At 41.8% G+C, this 22,121-nt stretch overlaps 1 protein-coding gene across 1 annotated transcript; it reads left to right on the forward strand.

Annotated features, from left to right (window-relative positions):
• The first annotated feature begins 1,725 nt into the window (after positions 1 to 1,725).
• Positions 1,726 to 21,728, forward strand: cnga1b (cyclic nucleotide gated channel subunit alpha 1b). The gene is made up of 13 exons (XM_055229224.1): positions 1,726 to 1,769; positions 2,797 to 2,898; positions 3,377 to 3,475; positions 4,202 to 4,306; positions 6,058 to 6,164; positions 7,010 to 7,184; positions 7,733 to 7,869; positions 9,911 to 10,083; positions 17,482 to 17,607; positions 18,359 to 18,511; positions 19,512 to 19,743; positions 21,135 to 21,310; positions 21,501 to 21,728. The coding sequence occupies exons 1-13, from the start codon at positions 1,726 to 1,728 to the stop codon at positions 21,726 to 21,728; spliced, it is 1,857 nt and encodes a 618-aa protein (XP_055085199.1).
• The last annotated feature ends 393 nt before the right edge of the window (positions 21,729 to 22,121 follow it).

Raw genomic sequence — 22,121 nt, forward strand, 5'->3', positions numbered from 1 at the left:
AATCCTCTCAACTCAATCCACTGCTGAGTTAGACACTTGTATAATCTCTCCCTCTCTGTCCTGTGTGACTGTGGCAGAGTGGTTATCCCGTCTCCTCCCTCTCACCAAAAGGTTGCGGGTTAGACTCCTGATCTCCCTGTGAGTGCGATTGGTTACGTGAGTTGTTATCCTTCGCAGTTAATTCATGAAAAGATGCTATAAAACGACTGTAAAGCGTCAGGGAAAAAAGTCAAACTATTTCCAAATCTGTTGAAATCACGATTCTGAATTTACGCGATTTTAACGACAAACCGGGGGGGCGAAAGTGGCTCAGTCGGTAGAGCGTTTGTCCACTGATCCGAAGTTTGTTGGTCGCGTTGCCCGGCTGCGTGTTGTGTGTGGGGCTCATCGATATTTTATCCTCCTTAATCTTTTCATCCGTTCTTCAGAAGAGACAGCGCTGCTCCAGTCCCGCGGCGCCGGAACAGGTTTTTTTTTATTCGCTCTCGTTTCGTTCGTTTCGTTTCGATGGGAGTGTCGATGTTTGGTCGGGTGTGAGGAGACGCTTACGAAAGGTGAGTGCGTTCGAGAGACGAGAGCGGGTTGAGCGTTGTGGTTGTGTTTTAATAGTGTGATCAGATCGGTCTTACGTTTTAGCATTCAAGGAAAAAAAAAAACGAAAAACGAAGTATGAATGACAAACCGTTCAATCAGAATCGTAATTTGGAGCTTGGAGTGTGAACACATTTGGAAGAAAGAACAGAAAGACGTATTGTTTTGCGAATTACTTATAAAAAACAATTAGATCGTCTGCGTAAATACTTAATTACGGGCTATCCTCTCAGCGTGTAGCTGAGTTCATCGAGGCTAGCATTTAGACGTGTCAATTTGGATCCGAATTCTGACCGCGAGTATCATAGCAACCAGAGAGCCAATCCGGAGCCAGGCTGTTAAAGGTAACGCCGATTCGAGCGCTTAGCGACGGTGTCAATCAAACCTGTTGCTAACGGTAGCGGGAAAGAAGACGCCGCCTGATGTGTCTGTTATTAACTCATGTACCATAATGACAGTAACATAATTAAATAGCTCTATGCCTTTGCTTTGAGACGCCGTTTGAATTTACATGATCGCACGACTGGTCGCGGAGTTACGGTGATGCAAAAATCCGCAACCGCGAGTCTAATGGCGGCGACAGCATCCGACGCTACGGGGTTGATGTTCGTATCTTGATTTATAGACACAACAGCGAAATAAAAACCACCAGGATCAAGTAGAGTCGGGTTAATACGAACATTTAAGAGCAGCCGTTACAGAGAGAGGAGACACAGTTTTTCAATAGAAAGTGAATTGGAGCCAGAGCCAGAACGCGGCGGCTAGCAGGTTAGGTATGTCCACTTATATATACAGTCTATGGTCTGTTCTAGCTTGGCAGGACGTCTTGGTGTTTTATTGTTTATTGTTTTTACCTCTGTGTTGTATTTTATGTGTATCTGTTTTTGTTTGTTGTTTGTTTTAAATGGATTATACGAATAAAATTTAATTGAATTGAATATGCTAATGCTATTCGTGAGGTTCTGTCTCCACGTAATTCCTCTTGTAAAGTTTATTCTACATTTGTGACTTGTTCTTTTTCTTTTTAGACCAATCATGGCCAAGGTGTTCCCGTTAGTCCCGCCCACTATCATTCTCCCTGAAACGGAGAGACCAAAGAGGAGCGAAAGTTTCAGACCGTGTCGTAAAGCGGCCATGTTATCCAACGCCAACAACAGCAACAATAACGACGACCAAAAGTATGTTCACGTGAGATACCAGCTCTGGTCGCGAGGGGGCTCTGTCAATCATTGCGAGATAGGGACCGGGTTTTAAAGGAGAACGGTTTTTATTGTGCAAAATCGACTTCTAACTTTTAAGATTTTAACCATGTTGTAGTTGTTTTCTTGCCTGGGATTCAGAAAACACACTTCCTCAACACTTTAGTCTGGTCACCTGTGAATCTCCCTGTTTTCAAATGGGCGTGATTGACAGGTGGATTAGCCAATCAGGGACAAGCAAGAAAAAAAAGGGGAAAAATATCACATGGAGCTGAAAAACATTGCGGATTTTTGCAGAATCAATGAGCGAAGCACTGAATTGTGTAAATCTGAGGTGAGAGAAATGTGATTTTATTTGTAAATCAGAGGTGACCAATGAGCTCCTTCATTTCACACGTGTCACTGGAAAAAAAAAACAGATCTGATTGGACGATAACAGAGGGAGCGGGGACCAGGCTGACATCAATCTGCATCAAAAATACAAAGAGAGATCAGTCTGAATTTGCCAGACGAGTTGTTTCCTCTACTCATTTACATTCTTGTTCTCTTTGTTTCCTTTGTTTGCTTTGGGTCTGAGGATGGAGATATAAAGGAAAAAGGAAATACATAGTCCACAAATGGAAGTTGTAAACCATTGTTGTTTACAGTTTCAGTGTCTTTAGCTCCTCCCTTCAGACAGATATAATCTAATAATTTATTCTGACCAGAACTGAAGAAACGACTTGGACGAGCAGCGAAACGTCTTCACTCCTACGGCGATTTGTCCAGTTGACAGATTTAACTTTTGACTTTTACTGTGGATCAGACTTGGACGACTGAGGGATTACACAGTTATACATGTTTGCTATAAAAAAACAAAAACAATAACCAGATTTTTGGCTCAAATTAAGAAAAAAAAAAGCTGTTTGTTTTATGTGAACATCCTGGACATCAGCACCACGGCTTTAAACCTGGAGCACAATGTGTTTTTTGAGAGACAACGAGAGTCTCTGCTCTTTTGTTTCAGAGAAAAAGAAAAAGAAGAAAAAGAGGAAACCAAAGAGCCCGCGAAGTACGAGGAGAAGCAGAGGAAGAGGAAGGAGAAGAAGGAAAAGAAGGAGAGGAAGGAGTAAGTCTGCACGACCACAACGGTCCACCAGAGGGCGCCCCGGACTGAATCATTACTGTATAGAACGTTATTGACACTTTGCAGCAGTCGTCGTCAACATTCCCTGGGGGTGTGATGCTAACGATGCTAACTGTAGGCACTGCTCTGTCTGAGGCTTTGTTAGACTTTAATCTGAGCTTTTATTTTAAAACAATCTGAAAATAAAACTCTTAATCAAAACCATAAACGGACTCGAATCGATCACAGGCTCCTGAAAATGTGCTGTTTAAATCCATTTTGTATTTTTTTCTTCGCTTTTCAGACAATCTAAAAACTTTTGGCAGTGTTTGCTAATGCGTGCAGTGCGTCTCCGTGGTAACCGCTGCACATTCCGCCATACACGCACGCGCGGAACACCCCCAGCGTGACGTCACCGCAAAGTATCGCTCGTAGATGATGTTGTAGTTTATCTTTATTAAATGTTGTGTTTGTGTCGCAGAAAGGAGCGACAGGAGAAGAAGGAGCGAAAGGAGAAAAAACTGAAAGAAAAGGAAGAAAAACTGAAAGAGGAGAAGGAGAAAGAGAAGAAGAACGAGCCGTAAGATTCACACACATCTGACTTTTTGCGTAAATGGCACGTAAACGGTTCCATCTGATACGTGTCTGAAGTTCTGGCAAAAACAAAAATGAAAAAGAAACTGAGACGGATTGAGTTATTTTAAAGTGTTTGTTGTACGTCCAAATCATAGACTGTAAAAAGAAGTGACCGCGAGTATCATAGCAACCAAAGAGCCAATCAGGAGCGAGGCTGTTGAAGGTAATGCCCCTCACCTCTCGAAAAGCTGGTTTAGCAGGGAGCGGGCTCTTAGCAACGCTGTCAATCAAACCTGTTGCTAACGCTAGCGGGAGTGACCTCGGCGAAAGAAGGCGCCTGATTTGTCTGTTTTTAATGTTCATATCTTGAGTTACGGACAAAAGAGCGAAATCAAAACAGCGGGATCATGTAGAGCGGGTTAATACGAACATTTAAGACCAACATACGACATAGTTTTTCAATAGAAAGTGAACTGGAGCCAGAATGGATGCAGCAGGAAGCACACCCATTATCACTTCCTGTTTGTAATACGCCAGCTAGCATGTTAGCTACAGTATGTCCATTTATATATACAGTCTATGTTTCAAGTGCAGTTATTTGTTTATCTGATTTTTACCGACCAGATAAATATACCCACCGCTCGGAGTAAAATTATAATGAATATTTGGGTTTTCTACGTCGCATCCTTTGGTGTGACTCTTCGGATTTTTGTTTCTGTTTTGTCTCCAGTCCGAAGGAGATCACCGTCATAGACCCGGCCTCCAACCAGTACTACTACTGGCTCCTCGTCATCACTGTCCCCGTCATGTACAACTGGACCTTCATCATCGCCAGGTAAAAAAACAGCACAAGTTCCACCTTAAATCTGCCCCAGTCCACCTTAAAAACAACTCGATTTGAGCCAATTTAAAATGATCTGAACTGTAAAATAATTGTTGAGTATATTTGCTTTATTTTTAATTGTTACGTGGAATAAATAAAGTCTAAATTATGGAATCAAAATGTGTAAAAGCTAGAATAAAGTGGTGGAACATAACAAAGTACAAGTAGTAAAGTACTGTACTTAAGTAAAAATGTTTAGTATCTGTACTTTGCTTAAGTACATTTCACAGTGGATACTTTTTACTTTTACTTCACTACATTTGACAGCAGTATCTACGCTACTTTTTTGAACAAGAGTGAAAAGTAGAAAGTACTTTTTGTGAGATTTGAGGGCTTATTTTTATCGTGTTCGTGGAAACATCCAGACTAAAGTTTTCGAGTTTAAGCTTCGGGTTTGAGCAAAACAAAAATAAAAACACAAAATTCATAAGAAACGTTTAAAAATTGATTCGTATTGTTTTTTTAGACCAAAATATGTATCATTTTTAATCAGTATCACTACATTTACTCTTTAACAAATGAACAACACTGTGAAATACTTTTACTTAAGTAGATTTTTTCATGTGATACTTTTACTTGAGTAACTTTTTACCTCTGTATCTGTACTTTTACTTAAGTAACAGAAATGAGTACAATGTTCTCTCGTTTATCGCGGGGGTCACGTTCTAAAATAACCCGCAATAGACGAAATCCGCAAAGTATCAGCTTTATTTTTTACATTATTCTCTCTCTTTTTGGCGGTAAAACCCCTCACCACACACTTTATACACTTTATACACTTTTCTCACACTCTTCCTTCGTCTTCCTTCTTCTTCCTTTTTCTCTTTCTTTCTTTCTTTCTTTCTTTCTTTTTTCTTTTTCTTTCTGTTTCTTTTTCTTTCTTTTTTCTCTTTCTTTTTCTGTCTTTTTTCTTTCTTTTTCTCTTTCTTTTTTCTTTCTTTCTTTCTTTCTTTTTTCTTTTTCTTTCTTTCTTTTTCTTTCTTATTTTCTTTTTCTTTCTTTTTCTTTCTTTCTTTCTTTCTTTCTTTTTCTTTTTTTCTTTCTTTCTTTTTTCTCTTTCTTTTTTCTTTCTTTTTCTTTCTTTCTTTTTCTTTCTTTCTTTCTTATTTTCTTTTTTTCTTTCTTTTTTCTTTATTTCTTTTTTCTCTTTCTTTTTTCTTTTTCTTTCTTTTTTTTCTTTCTTTTTCTTTCTTTCTTTTTTTCTTTTTCTTTCTTTCTTCCTTCTTTCTTTTTCTTTCTTTTTTCTTTCTTTCTTTCTTTTTTCTTTCGTTTTTTCTTTTTCTTTCTTTTTTTTCTTTCTTTTTTTCTTTCTTTTTTCTTTTTCTTTCTTTCTTTCTTTCTTCTTTTTCTTTCTTTTTCTTTCTTTCTTTTTTCTTTTTCTTTATTTTTTCTCTTTCTTTTTTTCTTTTCCCTCACCACACACTTTATACACTTTTCTCACACAGGCGTTAACATTTTCTCACATTTCTCTCTCGTTTAAACTCTCTCAAAGTTCAAACCTTCGTCGGCGTCTTTGTCGGTGCAGAACGTTTCATCGACATTGTGGGTTTTGTCGGGGAGAAAACAAATTGCAAACGTACAGCACTTCAGAGTCACACTAGTGCAGACCGATGGACATTTGCTGATGAAGAGTTGTGTTTTAATTGTGTAGTTTCCTGTCCTGATGTGTCGTTTGTCGTCGCTCGTGGGTTGTGTTTCTCCAGGGCGTGTTTCGAGGAGCTGCAGACGGATTACCTGTACATGTGGTTCTTCCTGGACTTTGCCTCAGACGCGCTCTACATCGCGGACATGGTCTTCAGAACCAGAACCGGTACTGACGGCATTTTGGTTTTAAACGTCCCAGATTAGACAAAATGGACTCCTGTAGCTTTAAGTCGTGTTATAATGTCGTTTCCTCCTCAAAACCCTACCTGACTTAGGCCTGGTTAAGATCTGGTTTAGACCTGTTCTAGACCTGGTTTAGTCCTGGTTTAGAGCTGGTTTAGTCCCGTTCTAGACCCAGCTCAGACCCGGTTTAGTCCTGTTCTAGACCCGGTTTAGACTTGGTTTAAACCTGGTTTAGACCTGGTTTAGTCCTGTTCTAGACCCGGCTCAGACCCGGTTTAGTCCTGTTCTAGACCCGGCTCAGACCCGGTTTAGTCCTGTTCTAGACCCGGCTCAGACCCGGTTTAGACCTGGTTTAGACCTGGTTTAGTCCTGGTTTAGAGCTGGTTTAGTCCTGGTTTAGAGCTGGTTTAGTCCCGTTCTAGACCCGGCTCAGACCCGGTTTAGTCCTGTTCTAGACCTGGTTTAGTCCTGTTCTAGACCTGGTTTAGACCTGGTTTAGTCCTGTTCTAGACCCGGCTCAGACCCGGTTTAGTCCTGTTCTAGACCCGGCTCAGACCCGGTTTAGTCCTGTTCTAGACCCGGCTCAGACCCGGTTTAGACCTGGTTTAGACCTGGTTTAGTCCTGGTTTAGAGCTGGTTTAGTCCTGGTTTAGAGCTGGTTTAGTCCCGTTCTAGACCCGGCTCAGACCCGGTTTAGTCCTGTTCTAGACCTGGTCTAGTCCTGTTCTAGACCCGGCTCAGTCCTGGTTTAGTCCTGTTCTAGACCTGGTTTAGTCCTGTTCTAGACCCGGTCTAGTCCTGTTCTAGACCCGGCTCTGGTCTTTTCAGGGTACCTGGAGCAGGGTCTGTTGGTGAAGGAGGAGCTCAAACTTCGGGAGCGTTACATGGAGAGTTTTCAGTTCAAACTCGACGCGGCTTCGATGGTTCCCACTGACGTCCTGTACCTCATTCTGGGAGTGAAGTTTCCCGAGATCCGACTCAACAAACTACTGCGATTCAACAGGTACAAGAGTAGTACTAAAGTACACGTGGGTGTGTGAGATACATCAAATATTATTTCAAGTGGGAGTCTGCCACCTTGTCTTTATGGAGATGTTATTACGAGTCAGATCTGTGAGAGACAAGCCCACTGACACTGAGATGAACAAGAAGGTTTTTCCATGTATTTTTAGCAATAAAAGTAGCCACTTGAATGATTAATGCCGTACTGTGGAACATTACATGGTACACCTTTTTACCAGTTACTGCCTGTTATAAAAAGTCAAGCTCACTCACTTATCCATAATAAAAGCTATGTTTAATGCCACACTGGGTAACATTCCAATCCAGGCAAAGCAATTACTTCATCTCCATGGAGACAGGCAGGAAGTGGACCTCCTGACAGATGACCTCTGACCCCGTATAACTGTAGAGTGGATCAAATACAGAGCATAGTTAGCTAAAAGGGACACTCTAGTACTGCTGCAGTGATATCTGTGTTTATAGTAGTACTTATAGTAGTACTTATAGTAGTACTTATAGTAGTACTTATAGTAGTACTGTGTGTTTCAGGATGATGGAGTTCTTCCAGAGGACAGAGACCAGGACCAACTTCCCCAACGCCCTGAGGATCTCCAACCTGGTCATGTACATCGTTATCATCATCCACTGGAACGCATGTCTGTACTACTCCTTCTCTAAAGCTATTGGTCAGTACTACTACTACTACTACTACTACTACTACTACTACTACTACTACTACTAGCGCTATTACTTCTACCACTGCTACTACTACAACTACTACTACTACTAATATTATTATAATGTCTCTACTACTCCTTCTCTAAAAGCTATTGGTCAGTACTACTACTACTACTACTACTACTACTACTACTACTACTACTACTACTACTACTACTACTACTACTAGCGCTATTACTTCTACCACTGCTACTACTACAACTACTACTACTACTAATATTATTATAATGTCTCTACTACTCCTTCTCTAAAAGCTATTGGTCAGTACTACTACTACTACTACTACTACTACTACTACTACTACTACTACTACTACTACTACTACTACTACTACTACTAGCGCTATTACTTCTACCACTGCTACTACTACAACTACTACTACTACTAATATTATTATAATGTCTCTACTACTCCTTCTCTAAAAGCTATTGGTCAGTACTACTACTACTACTACTACTACTACTACTACTACTACTACTACTACTACTAGCGCTATTACTTCTACCACTGCTACTACTACAACTACTACTACTACTAATATTATTATAATGTCTCTACTACTCCTTCTCTAAAAGCTATTGGTCAGTACTACTACCGGTACTACTACAGCTACTGCTTCTACTACTACTACAACTAGTACTAGTGCTATTACTTCTACTACTACTAATATTATTATAATGTCTCAACTACTCCTAAGCTATCGGGCAGTAACAATTACTACTACTACCATTACCATCATAATACTACTACTTCAACTACTACTACTAATACTGCTTGTACTACTTGTATTAAACTACTACAACTACTATTACTATAGTTTACTGCTTCCATAGTTTACTGCTTCCACTGATACCAGTACTACTTGTACTATTACTCCTACTGTACATTGCTAATGATTTCACTACTTCTGGATTCAATTTACAACTACTGTAACTTCTACTTCTACTACCAATAATACTTCTATACTTACTTCAATTACTTCTATCACTGCTGCTGAACCAGGACTAACCAGGTCTAAACCAGGTCTAAATCAGGTCTAAACCAGGTCTAAACCAGGTCTAAACCAGGTCTAAACCAGGTCTAAACCAGGTCTCAATAAGGTCTAAACCAGGTCTAAACCAGGTCTCAATAAGGTCTAAACCAGGTCTAAAGCAGGTCTAAAGCAGGTCTCAATAAGGTCTAGACCAGGTCTAAACCAGGTCTCAATAAGGTCTAGACCAGGTCTAAACCAGGTCTCAATAAGGTCCAGACCAGGTCTAAACCAGGTCTCAATAAGGTCTAAAACAGGTCTAAACCAGGTCTCAATAAGGTCTAAACCAGGTCTAAACCAGGTCTCAATAAGGTCTAGACCAGGTCTAAACCAGGTCTCAATAAGGTCTAGACCAGGTCTAAACCAGGTCTCAATAAGGTCTAGACCAGGTCTAAACCAGGTCTCAATAAGGTCTAGACCAGGTCTAAACCAGGTCTCAAAAAGGTCTAGACCAGGTCTAAACCAGGTCTAAATCAGGTCTCAATAAGGTCTAAATCAGGTCTAAATCAGGTCTAAACCAGGACAAAAGCAGGACAAAAGCAGGTCTAAACCAGATCTAAACCAGGTCTAAACCAGGTCTATGTCCAGGTCTAAACCAGGTCTAAGCCAGGTCTAAACCATGTCTAAACCAGGTCTATGTCCAGGTCTAAACCAGGTCTATGTCCAGGTCTAAACCAGGTCTAAGCCAGGTCTCAATAAGGTCTAAATCAGGTCTGAATCAGGTCTAAACCATGTCTAAACCAGGTCTATGTCCAGGTCTAAACCAGGTCTATGTCCAGGTCTAAACCAGGTCTAAGCCAGGTCTCAATAAGGTCTAAATCAGGTCTGAATCAGGTCTAAACCAGGTCTAAACCAGGACAAAAGCAGGAGAAAAGCAGGTCTAACCCAGGTCTAACCCAGGTCTAACCCAGGTCTAAACCAGGTCTAAACCAGGTCTTTCTCCCCTGTGGTGTCTGTAGGTTTTGGCTCAGACCGGTTCGTGTACCCTGATCCGTCTGACCCAGAGTTCGGGCGTCTGATTCGTAAATACGCCTACAGCATGTACTGGTCCACTCTGACCCTCACCACCATCGGGGAAACACCGCCCCCTGTGGAGAACTCTGAGTACTTCTTTGTGGTCACAGACTTTTTGGTGAGGAAGGACATTTAAGATTTGTGTCAGTAGTAACACAAATATTGTAAAGAAGCTCTTAGAATCAAGTGTGTCAGGTTTTTATCCTCTGTGAAGCAGGAAGTAAGGCTGGTGCTCTGTTAGCATGCTAGTTTTTGTAAGCATTATAACAGCAAAACCCCTCTTTACATCTTGTTTCCTCAACATGCACCACATGAAAATCAGGAATAGACGGGGACTAAAACTGAAGTTATAAACTATTTATTTACATGATATTTCACAATAACAAACTGAATACATATCTACTGATAACACAAATATAAAAAGGAAAAAAATATATAAAATATAAAAAGGAATATAAAAGGAAAAAGAAAAAAAAAAACAAAAAAAAACAAAACACACCAACACCAAATAAGCACACACAAGGGGGACAATATCATACCAAAAGGAGCCATTATAACATAAAATATCAATAATCTGGTCTACTTCAGATTCACTTCACAAAAAAACACAGGGAATCTATTACCCATTTAACTTTTAGTCCATATATGTGTTATTGTCTGCCATTCTGGGCCTAAAAGCTCACGCAGGGGCGACCAGTCCTTAACAAAAGAGTCTAACTTTCCTTCAAGGACATTGTAAAGCCTTTCATTGGGCAAAATTGATAGAAGTTTTTCACGCCAGAGGGTGAGGGAGGGAGATTGTTCCTGGATCCATACCTGGAGTATAGAAAGGCGTGCAGCGTACATTATAACATTAAGCATTTTTGTTTCTCGAGTATAGTTGTTTATATCCAATATACAAGCCTTAGGGTCTTCGGGTGCTTTTACTCCAAGATATTTTTCAGTTTCCTGAAGAACTGAAGACCAAAATGAAAGAATAATTGGACATGACCACATTAAATGAAAGTAGGTTCCTGCTTCCTTTTTGCATTTAAAACAAAGTGTTGTGCAAGTTTCATATTTACTCCGAGTTACAGGGGTCACATGCATTTTATTAATAATTTTATACTGTACTTCATGAGATTTATTTGATTTAGTGATTTGTTTTGCATCATTTTGTACTTTGATCCACTGTTGATCATCCAATTTGACACCAAAGTCATATTCCCAACTTTTCTTAATATTAATAACTACACCTGTATTCATATTAATATGGTCATATATATTTGTTATAATTTTATCTTTAAGCACAACAGCTTTTATAAAAATATTATCCAAAATACTGTTTTTTACACCATTTTTGTAATATGTAATAGAATTGAGATAACTTCTAATTTGCAAATATCGAAAGAAGTGAGCTTGTGGGAGATTAAATTCATTTTTTAATTGTTGAAATGACTTTATAGAATCATCTACATAGAGATCTGATATTTTTGTAATACCTACTTCCCTCCATTCTTTAAAGCCAGAATCAGTACAGGTGAGTTGAAAATCTGGATTATTAGCAATAGGTGCTGAAAACGAATATTTGTCAATACTAAAGTGTTTACGGATAGCACTAAGAGATTTGCAGATATTTTTAAGAATATAATTGTTTTTAATATTAGCATATACTTTTTCCAAACATAAAAAAGGGAGATATTCTAGCTGTGCAGTATCTAAGCCAATTCCTTCTAAATCAGGAAAACAGAACAGGCCATTTTTAACCCACTCTGAAACTAATTTTAATTGTGATGCCCAGTGATAGAATTGGAAATTTGGAATCCCAAGGCCTCCTTTCTGGATGGGCAGCTGAAGTTTTTGAAGTTCCATTCTAGGTCGCTTGTTGTTCCACAAAAATGCTCTTATAGCACTATGTATTTGTTTGAAGATTTTAGAAGAGATATATGAAGGTAGCATTTGTATTATGTACAGCAAGCGAGGAAGAACATTCATTTTTATAACTGCTACCCGATCCATCAAAGATAATGACAGAGGCGTCCATCTGTGGAGGTCAGTTTTAATCTTTGCAATTGCAGGTAAAAGATTATTTTTAATTAACTTATTTAGATCTGTAGAAAAGTATATGCCAAGATATTTAAACCCATTTGTAGTTACCTTAAAAGGATGAAAGCACGTTATACTGTCTGTTATATCTCCAATTGGAAGGGCTAATGATTTTTCATAATTAATTTTATAACCTGAGAACTGACTAAATTCCTCAATAGTCCTGATAAGTGGAGGTATAGACTCTGTAGGGTTGTTCAAAAATAAAAGAACATCGTCAGCATAGAGCGATATCTTGTGGAAGCTGTTATTTGTTTCTATGCCCTTGATCTCTTTGTTCATTCTTAAACATTCAGCCAGTGGCTCAATGATCAAGTCAAACAGAAGAGGAGAAAGTGGACACCCTTGTTTGGTGCCTCTTTCCAACAAAAATGTTTCAGACATTGTTCCGTTCATTAAAAGAGCAGCCTGTGGATTTGTATAGAGCATCCATCCATCCATCCATTTTCTTCCGCTTATCCGGGGCCGGGTCGCGGGGGCAGCAGTCTAAGCAGGGACTCCCAGACTTCCCTCACCCCGGACACGTCCTCCAGCTCCTCCGGTGGGACCCCAAGGCGTTCCCAGGCCAGCCGAGAGACATAGTCCCTCCAGCGTGTCCTGGGTCTTCCCCGGGGCCTCCTCCCGGTGGGACATGCCCAGAACACCTCCCTAGGGAGGCGTCCAGGAGGCATCCTAAGCAGATGCCCGAGCCACCTCAGCTGGTTCCTCTCAACGTGTAGGAGCAGCGGCTCTACTCCGAGCTCCTCCCGTGTGACCGAGCTCCTCACCCTATCCCTAAGGGTGCGCCCGGCCACTCTGCGGAGGAAACCCATTTCGGCCGCTTGTATCCGCGATCTTGTCCTTTCGGTCATTACCCAAAGCTCATGACCATAGGTGAGGGTAGGAACGTAGATTGACGGTAAATCGAGAGCTTCGCCTTCCGGCTCAGCTCCTTCTTTACCACAATGGACCGATACAGCGACCGCATCACTGCAGACGCTGCACCGATCCGCCTGTCAATCTCACGCTCCATCCTTCCCTCACTCGTGAACAAGACCCCGAGATACTTGAACTCCTCCACTTGGGGCAGAGACTCACCACCCACCCGGAGAGAGCAAACCACCTTTTTCCGGTCGAGAACCATGGCCTCGGATTTGGAGGAGCTGATTCTCATCCCAGCCGCTTCACACTCGGCTGCAAACCGCCCCAGTGCCTGCTGCAGGTCCTGGCTCGAAGAAGCCATCAGGACAACATCATCTGCAAACAGCAGAGATGAAATCCTGTGGTTCCCAAACCAGGCCCCCTCCGGCCCCTGGCTGCGCCTAGAAATTCTGTCCATAAATATAATGAACAGAACCGGTGACAAAGGGCAGCCCTGGTGGAGTCCAACATGCACTGGGAACAGGTCTGACTTACTGCCGGCAATGCGAACACAGCTCCTGCTCCGGTCATACAGGGACCGGACAGCCCTTAGCAAAGAGCCCCGGACCCCATACTCCCAGAGCACCCCCCAAAGGACACCACGAGGGACACGGTCGAATGCCTTCTCCAAATCCACAAAACACATGTGGACTGGTTGGGCATACTCCCATGAACCCTCGAGGACCCGATGGAGAGTATAGAGCTGGTCCAGTGTTCCACGACCAGGGCGATTGTATAGAGCAATTTAATCCAATTAATAAAGTTTTCCTTAAATGAAAATTCCCTAAGTGTTCTAAATAAATACATCCATTCAACGCGATCAAAGGCTTTTCTCTGCGTCCAATGTAATGACCACAGCCTTTTCTTGTTTATATGCTACATACTGTAAAATGCCGAGCAGCCGTCGTACATTGGAGCAGGATTGCCGTGTCTGGATAAAGTCACAGGAAACTAATTTGTGCATCACTTTATTCAGGCGCATTGCTAAAATATTTGCTAGAATTTTTGAATCTGTGTTCTGAATTGATAATGGCCTGTATGATGCAGGATTTTCAAGATCTTTATTTTCTTTAGGTATTAATGTAATAATGGATTGCTGCATTGTAATTGGCAGTTTCTTCACATCATACACATGCTGGAACATTCTTGTTAACAGAGGAGCAAAAATGTCCACAAAGGTTTTATACACCTCTGCGGGAAAACCGTCTGGGCCACAAGCTTTCCCATCTTTTAACGAGTTGATTGATTTTTTTAACATCTTCAATTGTGATTTCAGCATTGAGTCCCTCATTATCCTGCAAATTAACTTTCGGTAGTTTTAATTTCTGAAAAAACAAATCCATATTTTTATCACTTTCATCACTTACAGTTTCGGATTTGTACAGATTGATAAAATATTTTCTAAACGCCTGTGCGATTTCCCTCTTACCACTTGCATCTTTTACTTTTGTTATTATAGTATTTTGTTTTTTATTGTTGATCAAACTTGCTAAATACTTTGCAGATTTATTACTATTATATTTTTTATACTTTTGCAAAAATAATTCTTTTTCAGTTTTTTAAATCAGTAGTGAATTCAGTGCAGTTTTAGCGACCAGCACCTGTTCAACTCTCAGCAGTAAGAGAACGTTTATGTTCAGTTTCTGCTTCTTGTAATTTTAACATAAGTGTGTTTTGCTCATAAATTATTTTCTTTTTTTTGGTAGCACAATAGGAGATCATTAAGCCTCGCAGATAAGCTTTAGTAGTTTCCCATAGATTTGCCGGATCGGTGTCACCATTATCATTAACTGAAAGAAAATACACCAAGTTTTCTTTAGTTTTTTCGCAAAAACTTAAGTCAGATAGTATTGACCTGCATTTTGAATTTTCTGGGAGCCACAAAAAGTTACTTCTATTTTGATAGGTGCATGATCTGACAAATGTATGCTTCCTATACTACTATGCTTAACTGCCTCCAACATTGTTTTGGAAATCAAGAAAAAATCTATTCTCGTATACATTTTATGAGGATTAGAGAAGAAGGTGTAATCCTTCTCTCCAGGGTGCATGCATCTCCACACATCTATCAAATCAACCTCATCGAGCATTTGCTGTAAAGCTCGTTGTCTTGGGGTTACACAGTTCCAGTCTCCACCGATTATCATAGTGGGACGACGAAATTTAAATAAGACATCAGTCAAAGTAATAAAAAATGAGGGATCAAGGTCTGGAGCTGCATACACATTCATTATAGTCACTTTCTTGCCATACAAAGTACCGTGGATTAAAACTAAACAGCCATTATTATCAGTTTCTATGTGGGTTATATATTTATAGGCAATTTTTTATGTATCAGTATTGCCACACCTCTACGTTTAGTATTAAAAGAAGAAAAATAGACATATCCTACCCAATCTTTTTTAAGTTTTTTATGTTCTTTTTCAGTCAGATGTGTCTCTTGCAACATAGCTACTGATATGTTCTCCTTCCTCAGAAAAGTAATTATCCTAGTTCTCTTCACTGGGTTGTTACACCCTTTAATATTAAATTAACAGATATTCACCGGAAAGGCCATTACATCCCATGTTTATAATATTCATTTAGCTCCCTAGTTTCACTGCACATAACATACAATATATAATCAAGTCCCCTTTGGTGATTAAGTAAACAAACAAAGACAAAAATTACCAAAAAAAAGAAAAACATACATTAAAAAAAAGGTGGGCCTAAATAGCAATCTACACAAGACTGTTATTAGCCACATTGAATCCAACTTATCTTGTCTGCTTCTTGTCAAAACAAAACGTGACTTTACTAGGGATGATTCGCTTAATCAGCATCGTCACTGCATTGAAACACGTAACTCTCATTTATGAGCCACATATTAAATAAACATTACCGTAGTTCCATAATCTTTTCTATGATACTCAGCCACAGTAATACGCTGCGACTGATCTCATCATATTCCAAAGTCAAGTCATAGGAGAAGTGGGAGTAGGGCAGATATCCAAGCTATTGACAAACTCTTGAGCCTCCAATGGATTCTCAAAGCGCTTTCCCATATAATCAACTGAAAGTATAGCGGGGAAAAGCATTGCGTACCTTATTCCTGCAGCATAGAGTTTCTTTTTCACCGGAGCAAACAGCTGACGTTTCCTCTGCACAGCCGCGTGTAGTCGGAGTAGATAAACACCCTCGTGTCCTTAAGTGTTTTCTTCTCACGGGCAAGTTTCATCACTTTTGCTTTATGTTGATGATTCCCAAACTTGGCAATGATAGGCCTTGGTCTTTTAGCAGCGGGCCCTTTGGCGGAGATGCGGTGCGCTCTTTGTATACGCAGGGCGCGGTCTCGGGGCAGATTCAGCGTCTCCATCAGGAAGTGTTGGATAAACGCCACCGTTTCCTCCTTCTCTTCCCCCTCCGCGATGCCAAAGATGACCACGTTGTTTTGCCGGCTTTTATTCTCCAAGTAGTCAACTTTAGCCTCCAGGAAATCGACTCTTTTAATCAGATCATTCACGTTTTGGTCAGTACTTCCCAAGTTATCCTCCGTAGCGCTTACGCGTATTTGCATTTCAGCGAACTGTTCGTTTAATGCGCCCATTGAGCCATTCACTTGAGTCATCTGTGTCTCGAGACCAGTTCATCTCAGTAATAGTTCATTTTGATTCTGATTAAGTCTTTCCCACAGAGTCTCAATAGTAATAGGAGCAGCTCCCTCAGCCATTGTTCCAGCGCAGGTGTACGCAGGTGTACGCAGGTGTACGCAGGTGTACGCAGGTGTACGCAGGTGTACGCAGGTGTACGCAGGTGTACGCAGGTGTACGCAGGTGTACGCAGGTGTACGCAGGTGTACGCAGGTGTACGCAGGTGTACGCAGGTGTACGCAGGTGTACGCAGGTGTACGCAGGTGTACGCAGGTGTACGCAGGTGTACGCAGGTGTACGCAGGTGTACGCAGGTGTACGCAGGTGTACGCAGGTGTACGCAGGTGTACGCAGGTGTACGCAGGTGTACGCAGGTGTACGCAGGTGTACGCAGGTGTACGCAGGTGTACGCAGGTGTACGCAGGTGTACGCAGGTGTACGCAGGTGTACGCAGGTGTACGCAGGTGTACGCAGGTGTACGCAGGTGTACGCAGGTGTACGCAGGTGTACGCAGGTGTACGCAGGTGTACGCAGGTGTACGCAGGTGTACGCAGGTGTACGCAGGTGTACGCAGGTGTACGCAGGTGTACGCAGGTGTACGCACTTGCGGTAGTTAATTAGCTTCACCAAACTTAGGTATTTTTCCAGTTACCAAGCGTCAGTGAGAGTATATCTTTTACATAATCTTATATCCACTTACTTATTATGCTAAGTCATTCCATAGAAGTCACAGAAAGCACATGTATATACATTTAAGCAGACAAGGGCTGCTGCTCTACGCACACACGTCTGCCCTAGCAGCCATTTTTTTTTCCTGAAGTTAAACCAGGACTAGACTAGGATCAAACTGAGTCTACACCAGACCAGGTTTAGTCCAGGTCCTGACCGGTCTTTCTGGTCCAGGTGGGAGTCCTGATCTTTGCCACCATCGTCGGAAACGTGGGCTCCATGATCACCAACATGAACGCAGCCAGAGCGGATTTCCAGGCTCGAATCGACGCCATCAAGCAATACATGAGCTTCAGGAAGGTAAAACCGGGACTGAACCAGGACTACACCAGGACTAAATCAGGACTGAACCTGGTCTATGGTAAGAATAAACCAGGACTAAATCAGGTAAGACTAAACAAAGAAAGGACCAGGACTAAACCAGACTAAACCAGGACTAAACCAGGACTAAACCAGGACTAAACCAGGACTAAACCAGGACTGAACCAGGTCTAAGGTAAAACTAAATTAGGACAGGACCAGAACTAAACCGGGACTAAACCAGGACTAAGTCAGGACTGAACCTGGTCTATGCTAAGACTAAACCAGGACTAAATCAGGTAAGACTAAACTAAGAAAGGACCAGGACTAAACCAGGACTAAACCAGGACTAAACCAGGACTAAACCAGGACTAAACCAGGACTGAACCAGGTCTAAGGTAAAACTAAATTAGGACAGGACCAGGACTAAACTGGGACTAAACCAGTTCTAAATTAATCCTAAACCTAGGACAGAACCAGGGCTGAATGAGAACCGAACCAGGAATGAACCAGAAGTGAACTAGGTCTGAACCAGGAACTGAACCAGGACTAAGATTAAATTAAGACAGGGTCTAGACTAAACCAGGACTAAACCAGGTCTAAGTTAAGACTAAACTACGACAGCACCAGGACTAAACTCAGACCGAACCAGGACTGAACCAGGTCTGAATCAGGACTTACCTTGAATCAAACCATAACTTTCTTCTGTAAATGTACTTTTTTTTTTTTTTTTTTTTATTATATTTTTTAGGTAACAAAGGATTTGGAAAAGCGTGTGATCAAGTGGTTTGATTTTCTCTGGACAAATAAAAAAGCCGTGGACGAGAGAGAAGTCCTCAAATATCTACCAGACAAACTGAGAGCAGAAATCGCCATCAACGTTCACCTGGACACACTCAAGAAGGTACAGGGACTAAACCAGGTCTAAACCAGAACTGAACCTGGACTGGACCAGGACTGAACCAAAGTCTGAACCAAAGACAGAACCAGGACTGAGCCAGGACTGAACCAGGACTGAGCCAGGACTGAACCAGGACTGAACCAGGACTGAACCAAAGACTGAACCAGGACTGAACCAGGACTGAACCAGGACTGAACCAGGACTGAACCAAAGACTGAACCAAAGACAGAACCAGGACTGAGCCAGGACTGAACCAGGACTGAACCAAAGACTGAATCCAGGTATAAGCTTGGACTAACCCACTTTAATTTTGTATACCAGGATTCAAACAGAACTGAACAAGGACTATCTGGGCCAAGACTAAACCAGGGCCAAACCGAGGTTAAATCAGGTCTGAACCAGGACTAAACCAGAACTTGACCAGAGCCAAACCAGGACTGAATCAGGACTGAACCAAAGACCGAACCCGGACTAGGAGTAGGGCTGTACCAAGACCAGGACCAAGATTAAACCCAACAGGACTGAACTAGATCTTAACCAGGACTGAATGAAGATTACACAATGACTGAACCGGAACTGAACCAGAACTGAACCAGAACTGAACCGGTACTACACCAGGACTAAATGACTGCAGGCTGGAATGATCCTGGAAAACTTTCTTGTATCCCAGGAACACCAACTTAAAATGTTGTGTCCTTGGGCAAGACTTCTCCTACATCATCTGTGCGAATGTGGCATTAAGTTTTGTCTGTTGGTCGAGTGTTTGTCCACCGATCCGAAGGTTGCCGGTTCAAATCCCGCTCTTGACATAACCATCATTGGTAGAGCGGTTGAATCCACTGACCCACAGAAAGATTACAGATTAAAGATACAAAAGATTCCTTGATATAAAGAGCTTTTGGAGGCCTTGAAGTTGGAAAACCTAATAAGAATTCCATTTACCGTGACCATTTACTAACTCGGGACTAAACCAGGACTAACCGTGGTCTAACCCCGGTCCTAGGTGCGGATCTTTGCAGACTGTGAGGCCGGTCTCTTGGTGGAGCTCGTGTTGAAGCTTCAGCCGCAGGTTTTCAGCCCCGGAGACTACATCTGTAAAAAGGGCGACATCGGGAGAGAGATGTACATTATAAAGGAGGGGAAACTTGCCGTTGTCGCGGACGATGGCGTCACGCAGTTTGTCGTTCTGTCCGAGGGGAGCTACTTCGGAGAGATCAGCATCCTCGCCATCAAAGGTGAGACCGGTTTAGACCTGAGAGTTCTGATTTGGACTAGGCTGGGTTTAGAATTCGTTGGTTATTATAGTGAAATGAAAAGTGTAAATATATTCAGGGGTTGGGTCTGGTTTGGTCTTGGCTCTTGTGAGATGATCCTGGTTTGAGCCCAGTTTAGTCCTGATATAGACTCGATTTGGTCCTGTTCTAGTCTTGGTTTAGTCCTGGTCTAGTTCAGGTTTAGTCTTTGTTTTGATGTGATCTATGTGGAAGTGTGAACGCATGCTTAAACGTCCCATATCACACTATTTTCTGATCATTGTTGTAATGTAACATACCTGGAGGTGTGTTTTGTTCTTCTCTCAAAGTCAAAACACTCTGTTCCACCTTGTGATGTCATCATGTGGTACTACAGGAAGTGCTCCGTTATGTTTTTAAACTCCACACACCTTCACTAGAATCATTTGGTTGATTCCAGCCCTGGAACTGACAATGTCAACGGAACTGAAAGTGAACGGTAGCGGTTAACTTGAAAACTACTACTTCATGACATCACAAGGTGGAACAGAGCGTTTTGAGGTTTGGAGATGTGGATAGACTAATAATAAAGTGTTGCTCATACATGTCTGAATGAACCAAAACACAACTCCAGGTCTGTTTTGGAGGATAAAACAACATTTTAACATGGTTTAAAGGTATAAAGAGTCACTTTTGCATAATAAAGGACCTTTAAATGGTATTTAGACCTGGTTAAGTTGGGACTTCAGACCTTTTTGTATGCCATGTTTAATTAAATGTACATATTATTGTCTGCTGATCTACTACAGGTTCGATTCTTGTTCAGGACAAATTCTTCCTTGGTTTTCCCTGTTCCACATACTGTATTTATATTTATTACATTTATTGTCGCAACATCAGGCAGGAGGGACCAAAAAGACAGAACTCGGGGAAGGTTTAACAGTGTTTATTTACAAAAACTGTAAGGTGCAAAAAATGACAGTAGATCAAACGCTGAGTTGGGAGCGGGGTGTGTGCCGTGGTCCAAGGGTAGAGCGTGAGTAGCAGAGTCTGAGATGGGACGGGCTGTACCGGTAGAGAAGAGCAGGGTCGGTGGCGGGAGAGCTGAGCGGGTTCAGGGAGCAGGATCTGGTGAGGAGCAAAAATATCCAGTTTATCAAAGTAAAGAGCCAAGCAGGAAGTACCACAGAGCTATGCGGACAATCTGGCGCCAGGTGTCCGGTCCTGCCTCCTCTTATCCTCCCCAGGTGCAGCTGATTGTCGATTAGTCCCAGGTGTGCCAGGGAGGAGCCAAAACCTCCACCCAGCTCCAGTCTCAGACACAGAAGGGAAGGGGGAAAGTGCAAAAAAGGGCAGGACCGACAGGGATCATGACATTTATGTTGTATTTCCAGGAAGTAAAGCTGGAAACCGGAGAACAGCAAACATCCGCAGTATTGGGTACTCAGACCTGTTCTGCCTTTCCAAAGTCGACCTCATGGAGGCGCTCACAGAGTACCCCGATGCCAAAGCCCTGTTAGAGGAGAAAGGGCGACAGATTCTAATGAAAGATGGACTACTGGACCTAGAGGTACTATTACTACTACTACTACTGATACTTCTGCTACTATTACTACTACAAATGTTACTATTGCTGCTGCTTTTGTTATTTTTACTAATGTTGTCGTGATACTAAAATGTATATGACCGTGATATTGGCAACCACTTTTTTGTTTGTCGTGTATCATTATTGTTATTGTAATCCTGTCTCTGTCCTGCAGGTGGCGGCGCAGGGCCCGGACCCGAAGGAGATGGAGGATAAGGTGGACAAAATGGGTGAAATGCTCGACACGCTGCAAACCCGCTACGCCCGACTGTTTGCCCAATCAGATGCCACGCACAGCAAACTCAAGTACCGAATCAACAAACTGGAAAATAAACTGGCCCCGCCCCCTCCGCCCAGCCCCGTGAGCCAGCAGCCAATCAGGGACGAGGACGAGGCAAAGTGATGGGAGCGGCCAATCAGAGAAAAGGAAGGAAGTTAAACCAGATTAAAACCAGGACGAAATAGGACTACAACTGGTCAAAACCTGGATTTACCAAGGACCAATCAGAGAATAACCTAAACTAGGACTGACAGGGCTAAACGTAGACTAAACCAGGACTAGATCAGTAGTTAATAATGGATAAACTTGGGCGAAAAACAGCAAAAATTTATCATGGCTTTCAGCTTCCTGTTATATGCAACATTTTGAGGACTTTTTCCCATTCAAAAGATATATATTTATTAACTTTGAACACCATGAATAGGTCAATATGCCAACAAGGTCAGACCAGAACTAAACCAGGACTAACTAGTCTTAAAAAAAAGATATAAATGGGGGTAATCCAAGACCAAACCT

The sequence above is a fragment of the Periophthalmus magnuspinnatus genome, chromosome 18 (genome assembly GCF_009829125.3).
Source record: "Periophthalmus magnuspinnatus isolate fPerMag1 chromosome 18, fPerMag1.2.pri, whole genome shotgun sequence".
NCBI lineage: Eukaryota > Metazoa > Chordata > Actinopteri > Gobiiformes > Gobiidae > Periophthalmus > Periophthalmus magnuspinnatus.

Excerpts from the sequence above, each read along its gene's own strand:
- cnga1b (XM_055229224.1), top strand. The coding sequence starts at position 1,726 with ATGTTATCCAACGCCAACAACAGCAACAATAACGACGACCAAAA. Across the intron at positions 7,185-7,732 it reads AAACTACTGCGATTCAACAG|GATGATGGAGTTCTTCCAGA; the intron begins GTACAAGAGTAG and ends TGTGTGTTTCAG. Across the intron at positions 18,512-19,511 it reads ACCTGGACACACTCAAGAAG|GTGCGGATCTTTGCAGACTG; the intron begins GTACAGGGACTA and ends CCCCGGTCCTAG.